The following is a 13,341-nucleotide window of genomic DNA, read 5'->3' on the forward strand; positions in this document are numbered from 1 at the left end:
TATATATATGCACATAATGTATGGTGTTAATGTTTGTGTGTGCACGTGCATATTGCAAGGCATGTGCAACGTGTATATATGCGTAACATTTTATAAATGCAGACGTACACATACATGCTTATTGGATGGTGTAGCGTGTATTTATGTACATATGTGCATGTATACACCTGTACTGGCACTATCATGCACATTATGTGCACATACGTGTGTGAGTCATTGACAAATAAGGTTGTATCTAGCTTAAAACACATGAATCAAGTTTGAAGAAATGTCATATTTGCATCTACATCGGTTTCATACATTTAAAAATAAAATAAAATAAAATGTACAGTATTTAAAAAAAAAAAAAAAAAAAAAAAAGATTTAAAGACTTAAAACATAAAGTGGTGTTACCATCAAGTACTATAAGGTATTAAAATGCTTTCCTTGCACCTTGAATTCATGAGAGCATACACAAATTAATTATTAATTTCAAAAAGGTTTTCAAGCTTTTTATTATTATTATTTTTTAGTCAAGACTCAATTTCACCTGAACAGAATGTGCCTTTATATAAAAATGACAAAATATTATTATTATTATTATTATTTTATTTTTTTATTTTTTCACATGCAATCATGAGGATCTAAGTTTTTTTTTTTTTTTTTTTTTTTTCCCAGATGTTAACAGAATGGCTACCTGCATGTTGGCTACATCAAATTACTTTGATTTGGTCAACAAAGGTTTTTAAAATATTAGTAATATTTTAAAACCAAAATTGTTTCACTGCTTATTTTTAAAGAAATAAATCATTAAAAACATGTTCATCATAGTAGAGGTGTTGTAGCAACTTATAACGTAAAACAAAGCATAATGTAATAACTGCACATAATCTTTTTTATTTGTATTATTCTTTTGTATTTTTTATTTTTTTTTGTGAATTGCATTTTTTATGTGTTTTTTAACGTGCATATATAACAATAACTTGACTGATCCAGATGAAAAAATTTGTGTCATGTCTTAGACCCTTGTACATACAGTGTATATGCATGTACTTTCATGTAAGGTAGGTGTAATATGGTTTTGTATGCACAAATACATACAAGTGCATAATGTAAGGTGGGTGTAAAATGGTTATATATATATATATATATATATATATATATATATATATGCACATGCATGCAAAATGTTAGGTGTAAGGTATATGCACATGCATGCATGGTTATAGTATATATGCACATTTATTTACAGTACATGCACATGCGCATCATTTAAAGTGAGTGTTTATATATGTACACACAAAAACACACACACTCACACACATTCATAATGTAAGGTTTGCATGACACTTGATAAATCCCCACATGAACACAGACACACATGCATATTGTAAGGTGTGTAACGTGTTTTCCCGGGCGTGTCTCTTATCACAGCACCCAGCGCCGCTCCCAGGGGGGTCACTGTAACAGGAAGCGGTGACAATGGCACAGCTATCCTGGTAACCTGGCAACCGCCCCCAGAGGAGGAGCAGAACGGTGTGGTACAGGAGTATAAGGTATGATGAACGAGACGAAAAAGACAATGAGAGAGAGAGAGAGAGAGAGAGAGAGAGAGAGAGAGAGAGAGAGAGAGAGAGAGAGACCAAGAGAGTGTACAGACAATAGATGGAAAGGATGGAACAAACAAAGGATGGAAGGAAAGAGGAAGTGGAAATGATATTTACTCTGATAGACTCCATTAACTATGATCAGCAGGAGTAATGGTTTGATTTGCATTGGTGTAAATTGAGATGTTGTGAAATGCTGCCACCTAATGGTGGCTGTAGGGCGTTACATCTAGACCGTACAGACAGATGTATTGGTAATGTTTTGGGAATGAGATTTATATTTGTTTTGTACCAATTTATTTATTTTATTAATGTTTTTACTGTTGAAATGAGTCACTTTGACCAGGCTGATTTCAGACAAACTCTTATTTTGGCTGATTAGCAACGTGCCAAAACTTTCCCATGTAAATATGCAACGTTACTTTTCTCATTGACTTTATCATTTCAATTATAATATTTTTATTTGATTTTTATCTAGACACTTTTGTGTCCACTTTGCATTTTCAGCCATACTTAATACTTAATTACGTACAAGCAAATGTAATTATGGCAACAATTTATAAGCAACCCTCCATTATCTCTATTTACTATCTTTATATGTGTCTATATGTGCTACTCATGTATTTCATTGTGTAAGCAAGAATGTTTGACACTTTGTATCTTTTGTGTCTCCTTGGCATATATATATATATATATATATATATATATATATATATATATATATATATATATATATAGTCGTACTGTATATAATAATTTGTTTTGTGTTTTGTAACAATGTTTTCTTCTTATTATTACTACTATTATTATTGACTTTAGTACAATTACACATCTTTCATTATTATGACTTGGCTAGTTTCAGATCAAATTTGATTATGACTGTTTAGCAATATGCCAAAACATTCCCTTATAAACGTTCTAAATTTCTTTATTAAGATTTTATTCTCTTTTTGTATTTTTATCCCCTTTTCTCCCAATTTGGAATTCCCACTACTTAGTTGGTCCTCTTGGTGGCGCAGTTACTCACTTCAATGTGGGTGGTGGAGGACAAGTCTCAGTTGCCTCCGCTTCTGAGACCGTAAATCCGTGCATCTTATCACATGGCTCATTGTGCATGACACCGCGGAGACTCACAGCATGTGGAGGCTCATGCTATTCTCCGCGATCCACGCACAATTTACCACACGCCCCATTGAGAGCGAGAACCACTAATCGCGACCAAGAGGAGGTTACCCCATGTGACTCTACCCTCCCTAGCAACCGGGCCAATTTGGTTGCTTAGGAGACCTAGCTGCCAGGTTGAGTCTTGTTGAGTCACTCATCACACCCTGGATTCGAACTTGCGACTCCAGTTGTGGTAGTCAGCGTCAAAACTCGCTGAGCTACCCATGCCACCAAGTTTTTATTCTCTTAAGATAATTTCAGTTCTAATCCTTCATTAGATGTTTATGTAAACACTTTGTATCTTTCGTGTCCGCATTTGTATTTTGTATTTGTGTTCATACATATTGGTACATTGGGACAATTTATTAGCAACCGTCCATTCTTTCTCTTTTTCTGTGTGTCTTTGTGCTATTCATGTCTAAGCAAGGTAACAGAGCTCATCTCATATGATATTCCTCTCAGGTGCTCACATTTTAATAGGTTTGCGGTGTTTCGGCATTTCGTTCGTAAGGGGAACAGGCACGGTTTGAGTTGCTGAAGTCCCAGATAAATTTCCAGGTAAATGTTTTCAGGCTATGGAAAGGAAGGTAGTGAATAATTTCATGCTTGTTAAATTGGGCAGAGGAGTGATTTCTCGCTAATCACTGTTCTTGTACACTTATTATTTTGCCCCATTATGCCTCAGGAGAAGTTTAGAACGTACAGAACATCCTTTCTCGTTACCTCACTTTTTCTGTCTCTCTCTCACTGCCCACAATGTACTTTTTTCCCCCTGCAAAGCCTTTGGGGAATGTCTGAATCTGGTTAGCGTTTCCGAAAAAGGGGATGTCAGCATGGAAAAATTATGCAAAAATGCTTTTTTTTTAAGCGTTTGCCTTAGTCCAAGCTAGATCTGTGCGCTGACCCTGTAAGTGGAGTTAGGCAGCCAGAAAGGAAGCTATATCACATTTCACCCCAGCAAATGGGCCCCCTGCTGGGATTGTGTTAGGGTGAGCGTAGGTGATCCAAGCTCCGGTCACGCACAGGGTCGCGCACACACATTGACGCTCATTTGGCAGCATGTCTGGCTGAGGTTCCCGAAAGGAGGAAACAGACCAGGGACCACCAGACACAATGAAAACAAAGATAAATGAATTTTCATGTCAGGGGAAAACAGACTTTTGGCTTAAAGATGGAATTTTTTGATGGAATATCGCTGCCATGCAGAAATAGGGAGCGTTGCTCTAGGTGGTGAATATTGTTTTTATGACATGTTTAAAGTTTCGAGCTACTTGACAGTTTGAAAATTAAGTATGGTGATTCCTTAAGTATGATTAAGGTTCCTTACTGATTCCAGCAATTCAGTAACAGAGCTGTTTTGTGGGATGCAGCGTCACGCCAAGTATTAGCACAAATATTATTGAGTGCACATTTAAATTAAAGTACAATTTATCACTACCACCCCTGGAGCTCGCTAGTTCGCTAGTTCGAATCCCAGGGCATGCTGAGTGACTCCAGCCAGGTCTCCTAAGCAACCAAATTGGCCCGGTTGCTAGGGAAGGTAGAGTCACATGGGGTAACCTCCTCGTGATCGCTATAATGTGGTTCGTTCTCGGTGGGGCGTGTGGTGAGTTGAGCGTGGATGCCACGGTGGGTGGCATGAAGCCTCCACACGCGCTATGTCTCAGTGGCAACGTGCTCAACAAGCCACGTGATAAGATGCGGGGGTTGACGATCTCAGACGCGGAGGCAACTGGGATTCGTCCTCCACCACCCGGACTGAGGCGAATCACTATGTGACCACGAGGACTTAAAAGCACGTTGGGAATTGGCCATTCCAAATTGGGAGAAAAAGGGGAAAAATCCACACACACACAAAAAAAAGTGCAATTTATCAAAACAAAATTAAAATACTTCCAGTGTTTGTAAAAAAAAAAAAAAAAAAAAATTAATAATAAGAGTTCTTAATTGCTTATCCTGGAATTCATACATGGGTTTTTCAGTAAAAAAAAAACAAAAAAAAAAAAACAACAACAACAACAAAAAAATAAACCTTCTACTCCAGCTATGTTTAGAACATAGCAGTGCGATGCTGTGGATATTGTCGGCTTTTGTATGACAAATTGCTTATGTTGTTTATTTTATAAGTCACTTTGGCTAAAAGCTTTTACTAAATGTCTAAATGCAAATATAACAAGTGCATTTATCAAGCCAGCTTTAATAAGGCTGCATTGTTATTTTAAGGACAGAAGTACATCATTAACTATGAAACTTGATATACTTTAACCACAGCCATGTTACCTTAAAATAGACGACATATTATTTATTTATTTTGTTATTGTTCTTATAATTATTCAGTATTAATTATTATTTTGCCAAATACTTACATATTCATCATGTTTCCAAACTTCCTCAGATCTGGTGTGTTGGAAATGAAAGCCGATACCACATTAACCGCACGGTAGACGGTTTTACATTCTCAGTTGTGATCCCGGGCCTGGTCGCCGGGGTACCTTACAAGGTGGAGGTGGCCGCTAGCACAGGGGCCGGTCCCGGGGTAAAGAGCGAGGCCACGTCTTTCCAGTTGGGTGAGTTGAACGGCTTTCTCCATAATATCAGACAGTATTTGGCCAGAGCAGCTGAGACACAGCGGTTATTTCAGACCAATGCCCAAAGAAGAGTGAAATATGAAAGCTTTATTATTTTGATTATAGATTACAAAACACAGCACACTTTGATACCAGCTACTGGCTATTTTATGATCACTTGAAGGGTTTGGGATAGTGGTCATCATTCGAGTCATTACTTTAAACTATGTGTAGGCGATATTATCAAAGCTGTTTATCGCATGGTAGCCATATATTTGACAATACAGGTATTTTTGCTTGAAATTCAATGGAAAAAATGGCTTATATATTCAATACCCAAATGCTTAGGCCTTTTTTTTTTTCTTTTCTTTTTTCTTTTGATAATCCAATGAATTAAATACTAACAGTATTCATCTCAGTTGATTTAGTCCCTTTATTTAGATCTTGATTGGATCATAGACACAAACCAGTATACAGTATTATTCATAATCAATTATTGAAGACATTTACATTTTATTTATGCATTTTGGCAGATGCTTTTATCCAAAGCAACTTACAGTGCCCTTATTACAGGGACAATCCCCCTGGAGCAACCTAGAGTTAAGTGCCTTGCTCAAGGACACAGTGGTGGTGGTTGTGGGGATTGAACCAACAACCATTTGCTTACCAGTTCAGTGCTTTAGTCCACTATGCCACCACCACTATTGAGAAGTATTTTTTTTTAGTTTATTATTTTTCCGATTTCATATTCTGCATGAAATCACGTTCAAAACTATTGTAAAATAACCGATTGAAACACACCCGTGATCACGCATTTGTTGAACTCTTCAGTATATTAAAGTTTCAACCTAGCGTGGCGATTGTAAACAACTAGACTTATGTTGTATTCTTCCTCTTTTGTAAGTCGCTTGTAAACACATGTAAATGTAAACTCCGCTTCGCACATACTTTTGAGTTTAAAAATAAGACAGTACATTGGAACATTTACATTTATGCATTTGGCAGACCCTTTTATCAAAAGCGACTTACAGTGCATTCAACGTATACATTTTGTATGCTCCCTGGTAATCGAACCCATGATCTTGGCATTGCTAGCACCATGATCTACCAGTGGGAGCTACAGGAACCCCAGCAACAAAAACAAGCACTTATGTATACTCTGAAATTCCATTAAAAACAGCCATCCTATTATCTTCGCCATACTATTTTTTAACATACTATGGTATATAACGGTGCCAAAAAACTATATATAATAAATCCTTCCTCGTCTCGACTTGTTTAGGACATGTCCTGCACTGTATTTTCTTTTTCTTTCTTTCTTTTTTTTTTATTTCCTAATGATCTCTAGTTTCTTGCGGTGGTGCAGTAACTCACCTCAATCAGGGTGGCGGAGGACGAATCTCAGTTGCCTCCGCTTCAGAGACTGTCAGCCCGTGCATTTACTTTATTTTCACTCCATTTCTTTGTTGCTCTCATGTGTTAATAACTTAATACCCATGCAGATATACAGTATCTACCGCGGTATAACAGTATTGCAGAACCTCTTTCAATTAAAACATTTTGACCGTCATACCGCTCAGCCCTACTTTAAACGTTTACCGTTTATGCCAGTGAATGGCACAGTTGTAACTTGCCTTGTGGTTAGCTTCCAAAGAGTATGTAATTAACAAAAACTAGTCTTTATTATTATCTGAAAAGGTGATGTCACAAAGCACAGTTTACTTTAATGCCGCAAAGCCTTTAATGCTGTTAAAAGTTTCTCTTTATAAACTCACCAGCTTTAGCTTGTTCAGACATCACTGGCAGCGCTTCAACAACTTGGTGTTGTGCCACTGGTTTCAGGTGAATAATACGGTATCCGCTTATGTAAATCTTTTTTTAATGAGATGCCAATCATAGTGCCATTATAGACTATTTTACAGTCAGTCAGTTGACACATAGAGATGAAATATTACTTAAAAGATCTGGTGGTTGCAAAAAGAAAGAGAGCACCTCTTTAAAACGGCAGATGTTTTTAAGATTCACTGATCTGTGTTGTTGCCACACTGCAGTGAGTGTTAAACTTTATTAAGAACAAAAATGCTTTGAACTGTAACCATACATATAGATGGAGATCAGTAGATTTGCAGGAAATCCGTTTGCCTCAGTGCAGCGTGGGTTGACTGATCTGCGTCCATTAACTGCTGCCGATTCCTTGCTAAGTGTGTTTCTGTGGCCTTACAAACGCCAGAAGCAGAGGACACTGGTCTTAAAAGCATTTGTCACACTCTGGGCTTTCTTGCATCTCTGCAGCCTATGCCCCTGTTTTGCTCTGGTCTCTCAGCGGAGTTTCAGTCACAACCAAACAACAAATAAACCTCTGAAGCAGGAGGTACAGAGGGACCTGAAAGACAGAAAAGACAGGCTAAAAATGAAAGAACTGAGTAGGAATAAAGGGAAGGGGACGTGGGCAGGAGGTGGAGGGAAAATATATAGAGGAGAATAGGGCTGGTTATATAGATAAAAAAACAACGCATGCTGACTATATTCGATAAGTACTGCAATATTTAGTATTTCCTCTGTAATGGCTAAAAAGTCTTTTTTTTTTTTTTTTTTAATGAGAGGAACTAGCATTTCAACCAATCATGGATGCCAATTAGATTAAAAATGTTTAATGTAAATGCTTGTTTTCCACTCCTTTTCACTAAATGAACTTGAAATAATTATATTTAAATTGTTTCCTAACGGGATGCAACATGATAAATTCCAGCGACAAGCAATTTTTTGTCCACACTGAAAGCGATAATGTTGCACAATGCATATTTGATGTTTAATCAGGAATTTGGACTGGCACAACGCCACAAAAATAGAAATCAAACGATTGACAGAATGTCCTGACACTCGTCGAGATTGTGGCTGGTTAGGCCAAAAACTATACCTTTTATCATGTGTCGCTTCATCGATGCTAATCATTTTCATTTATATGCACCAATGTAACAACACACAGTAACAAACCGTAATATTTACCTAAATATATATTTTACTAAAACATTTTAATAAATGAAAACTGCCATGCACAGACTTCCATAAATCCGCACAAACTGAGTTTTGAATCAAACCATTGAAACCTACAGACTCATTTTGTGTTCCCGGTCAAAAATGACCGGCCCACAAAGATTGTTTTCAAATCTCTCATATTGCATATATTATCCCAAGATATTGCAGTAGATCTTTTTATCAACTTTTTTTTTTTAGTAATTATGACTTATGGTAAGGTCTCAATTTGTAGAATGCAATGAGCAAATTTGTTTTACTCAGAGGCCAAACTGCAGTAAGTATTAGTGTTTGAAATTCCCACAGACACACATAAATATAATAAACAGGAGTGTCTTTTTGTCACGTTTTTTCCTTATTACTTCCTGAAACACACATATAACATAGAAATGACATTACATTACTTACAGCAGACTATCCCGATTCAAACAAGCCCGATCACAACATAATATGATAAGTAGATCTTGAAATATTCCTCAAAGAGTATACATGGAGAGACGATGCACATAAGGGCCCTCAACACACATCGTGTGTGAATGTGTGTGTGTTTGTGTGTGTGTGTTAATTGTGTGTGTGTGCATATGTCCGAGGACTTTGAGTGTGCAAACACACATCCACATATGTATTCATCTAAAGGATTGGGATTTTTTGTAACAAAGTGAAGTGAAAATGAAATTTGAAGAAAATGGTTGACATTTTTTGTGTATTTTCAGATACCATATGTTAACAAAGTCAAGGAATAAAAATAAATAAATACAAATGGGTAAAAATGAGATGTTAACATTTCTGACTTAAACGCTCTCATATTTTATTACAAGACCAGGAAGAATCATGAAACTAGAATAATGATGCAGCCTTTGGAAACCTAATGGGCAAATAAAAAGCGCATTAAAATCATTGCGATCTTCACTTTAACAAACTCATTATGTATATATTGTGAATACCGGTTTTCAATAAATCACCCAGCCATAGAGGAGAATACAAGTTTCGGGGAACCTTTTTGCCCCCAGCTGCAAGAAACAGAGAGAAAATATTCTACAAGAAGATGAAAGTGACGCCCACATGAAACGAAGAGAGGAAGGGGGAAAGATGAAAAAAGAAACAAGTCAACAGAAAGACATTTCTTTTGGGGGGACAACCCAAGCTCTCTTTAATGTAAAAAAAAAAAAAAAAAAAAAAATCTTCCACACAGCCTTTCTCATTTTTAATTCATTTTCATAAACTATAGAAACAGAGCTCTTGTTTTACTTTGTATTCAAGTCTTATTCCAGTTCAAATTTTGCTTGAGTCGTTAATTAGCATAAATTGCAACATTAATCATACTATAGATATGACTTATAATAGAGGAAATAAACAGCTCTGAGCAAAACTATATAGTGTTTTTCATATGGACTTGAATGATACCTCAAATTGTGTGGCTTATTGAGGAAAAGTGTGCTATTTCTTTTGTGCTGTATCTTTTTCAATGATCTGAAAAAAGTGAAATGGGTGAAAAAAAAAAATCTAAATTGAGTGTATAAGATAATACTTTTTCGATGCCCTTCCTCTGTTTATATATCTCATATGTCCCTCTATTCACATCTTTGTCCCAGACTCTTCGGGCCGTATGGTTTCGCCGTTGGATGTGGAAAACACGATTTCTCAGCAGATCTCAGATGTGGTTCGGCAGCCGGCGTTCATCGCGGGAATTGGCGCGGCATGTTGGATCATTCTCATGGTCTTCAGTATCTGGCTGTACCGTCACCGTAAGAAGAGGAACGGCCTCAGCAGCAGCTACGCTGGTATCCGCAAAGGTCAGTATATGCACATTTCTACTGGGTTCAAAAGTCAAAGAAATCGAATTTACCCTTTTTACTTTCTCAATACACATTCTAATCGTGTGTTTTATCATTGCGTGTTATTACAAACAAACAAAAAAATGTTTGTTTTCGTAAACATTCATCAAAATGTAATAACTTGCTCTGAAATGACTTTCCTTAGCTGCTGACATCACCAATGCCATAAAGGCTATTAATTAATGTAAACGAATTGCCTAATAGCTGATAAGACATTGTTTTAGGCTACTGCTATACAGTATGTAATGCAGTTGTTGTAGGTAATTCTAAAATCTTGGCAATAGTAAGCACAGTAATTTAAAGGTTGTAATATAAAAAGGTTACGTTTTTGGGTGAACTATCTCTTTAAAGGAATATTCCAGGTTCAATACAAGTTAAGCTCAATTAAGAGCATTTGTCACACAATGTTGATTACCAGAAAAAATTATTTCGACTCATCCCTAATTTTCATTAAAAAAAGCAAAAGTCGGGGGCCTGGGTAGCTCAGCGAGTATTGCCACTGACTATCACCCCTGGAGTCGCGAGTTTGAATCCAGGGCATGCTGAGTGACTCCAGCCAGGTCTCCTAAGCAACCAAATTGGTCCGGTTGCTAGGGAGGGTAGAGTCACATGGGGTAACCTCCTCGTGGTCGCTATAATATGTGGTTCTCGCTCTCGGTGGGGCGCGTGGTGAGTTGTGCGTGGATGTCGCAGAGAATAGCGTGAAGCCTTTCACATGCGCAATGTCTCCGCGGTAACGCGCTCAACAAGCCACATGATAAGATGCGCGGATTGACGTCTCAGAAGCTGAGGCAACTGAGATTCGTCCTCCGCCACTCGGATTGTGGCAAGTCACTACGCCACCACGAGGACTTAGAGCGCATTGGGAATTCCAAATTGGGGAGAAAAGGGGAGAAAAAAAAAATCCGGGTTACAGGGCCAATCCGTAAATGTTAAAATACTCACTGTTTCAAAGGTATAGCCACAAGACATAAACAATATGTGTGTTAGCATTAATAAAATTGCTTGCTAACCTTTTCTGTGTAAAGTTATCCAATTTTACAACTTTGTTGCCATGATGACGTAACGGCGTAAACATTAAAACTCTAAAATGACCATAAAAACGACGATTGACTTTAAAGAACATTTGGAAAGGGTTGAGATTTTTCATTGTGCCATGGTGACAATTTTAATGGTAATAATTTAATAACACATCATGTATGAGATGAGTAGCAGGCTAGTTACAAAATCATATGTTGTTTTCATCCTCTCTAGTAGCACAAAACATCAGTCACAAAACAGGCATAATAGACTGAATCCAGTTCAGTCTTCGAAGTGTCTCTGGTTTAATGTTTTGCCCCGAGCTTTACAGCTGCTTGCGTTTGTACTCTCTAATCTCAGGTTTAATCCAAAATGTCAGGGTCTTTTATTAAACCTAGTGTGGGAATACAGAAGGTTTTTCATAAATTGCTCCCATTTTCCTAATTTAGATGAGTTTGATCCCTGCCTTCAGGGTCGTTGCCATAGAATTCCATATTTTTTCCATGTTTCAAAACACAGTTTCCTCTTTTGACTCTGATGAATCACAGCTGAGACATGCCAGTCAGAATTCAGAGCCTCATTTGCCTTCATTCACTTTTCTCTTTCACTTGAAGAGATGACGGAGATGGGGAACAGAACAATGGCATTTTTTTTTCTGATGTGTGCTAGCTAGCATGTCTCAAGGACATGTTGCTAATGGAATGTTTATTGGCAGGAATCTAAAAGGAAAAGATCCAAGCTATTCATTAGTCTCAGCATTCATAGACTCCGAAGGCTGGGCTGCATTCAAGTTAATTGAACGTGTCGACCGCAAGAGCACAATGAAAAACCAAATGAATATGTCCATTTTTCAAGGTTGAGAGCACCTGAATTCATTTAGCAGGATGACTCGACAACATCTTGATCTAACAAGTGCACAAGATTGACAGGCGGCTTTTTTAAGATATTTCGCATGAATGTCAGTTCCTACCAAAACAAACGTTCTAATTTCTGATCGCGTGTGATTAGTTTATTTGTTTTCGTTATAAAACATGTTTTACACAACATGAAAAGGCTGTTAGCCCATAACTTCAGTACGTACAATAGTAACGTTTTTGTGCACATGAACAAGTTACGACTTGCACTTTTGGTTGACGTTGAATCAAGGACCTGAAATCATTGTCTTTATCAGTGTTTCGGTCTTGTTTTCCAGTAAATATGAGCTGTGTAATAAGAAAAAGAAAATACAGTACTGTGCAAAAGTTTTAGGCACTTGTGAAAACTGTTGCATAGTGAGGATGTCTTCAAAAATAATGCCATAAATAGTTTTCATATATCAATTAACATCATACAAGATGCAGTAAACATAAAACAAGCTAAATCAATATTTGGTGTGACCACAAACTTCTTGGAGAATTCACCACAGTTCTTCTATCTATTTAGGCTGTCTCAATTGCTTCTGTCTCTTCATGTAATCCCAGACTAACTCGATGTTCAGTGGGGGCTTTGTGGAGGCCATGACATCTGTTGCAGGGTTCCCTGTTCTTCATTTCTGTTCTATTATATTTGCAAAAGTAATGTTTGGGAGTCTAACATTTATATTTCCTATTGACATACTAAAGCTGAAGACATAAATAACCATCTTAAGACAAATGCTTTTGTGAAACATCTTATGTGCCTAACACTTTTGCACAGTATTGTATATACTGTATATATTTTTGTATAACAAATGTATAACAAGATACATTTACTTGAGAAGCAAAATCACATTAGATATTAAGATTTGTTTTCAGAGAATCTATCATTTGTTCATTTTGTTTTAACCCCACTGCCAAACGGCCTTGTTTCAACCATAAATCTGACAAGAAAAGCTTAAAACACGAAAAACAATTTGCCAATGGGGTAGGAAAAATCAATTTAATTTAAAACATATTATCTGAAAACAAGCCTTATTGACACAGTTTGGCTCTCCAACTCAATTTATCTTCTTTTAAGGATGTTTATATATTGTTACTGGAAAACAAGACAAAAATACTGATTAAGAAACTGATTTTTTTGCAGTGTAGATAGCTAAGTAAATCTGTGTGTTTATGTATTGGAAGGATATTCAATTGCCTACAGCAGCGAGATCATCTCCAGACCTCTCCTTACGAGCCC

General features: G+C 36.9%; 1 protein-coding gene across 2 annotated transcripts in view; it reads left to right on the top strand.

The window, feature by feature from the left end:
- LOC127422473 (roundabout homolog 1-like) overlaps nt 1–13,341 on the top strand; it is a 375,425-nt gene that overhangs the window by 338,168 nt on the left and 23,916 nt on the right. For both annotated transcript variants that reach the window (XM_051666005.1, XM_051666006.1), the window contains 3 exons: nt 1,414–1,535; nt 5,146–5,317; nt 9,943–10,143. In XM_051666005.1, coding sequence (XP_051521965.1) covers nt 1,414–1,535; nt 5,146–5,317; nt 9,943–10,143 — 495 coding nt within the window. The remainder of the gene's footprint in view (nt 1–1,413; nt 1,536–5,145; nt 5,318–9,942; nt 10,144–13,341) is intronic.

The sequence above is a fragment of the Myxocyprinus asiaticus genome, chromosome 31 (genome assembly GCF_019703515.2).
Source record: "Myxocyprinus asiaticus isolate MX2 ecotype Aquarium Trade chromosome 31, UBuf_Myxa_2, whole genome shotgun sequence".
Taxonomy (NCBI): Eukaryota; Metazoa; Chordata; class Actinopteri; order Cypriniformes; family Catostomidae; genus Myxocyprinus; species Myxocyprinus asiaticus.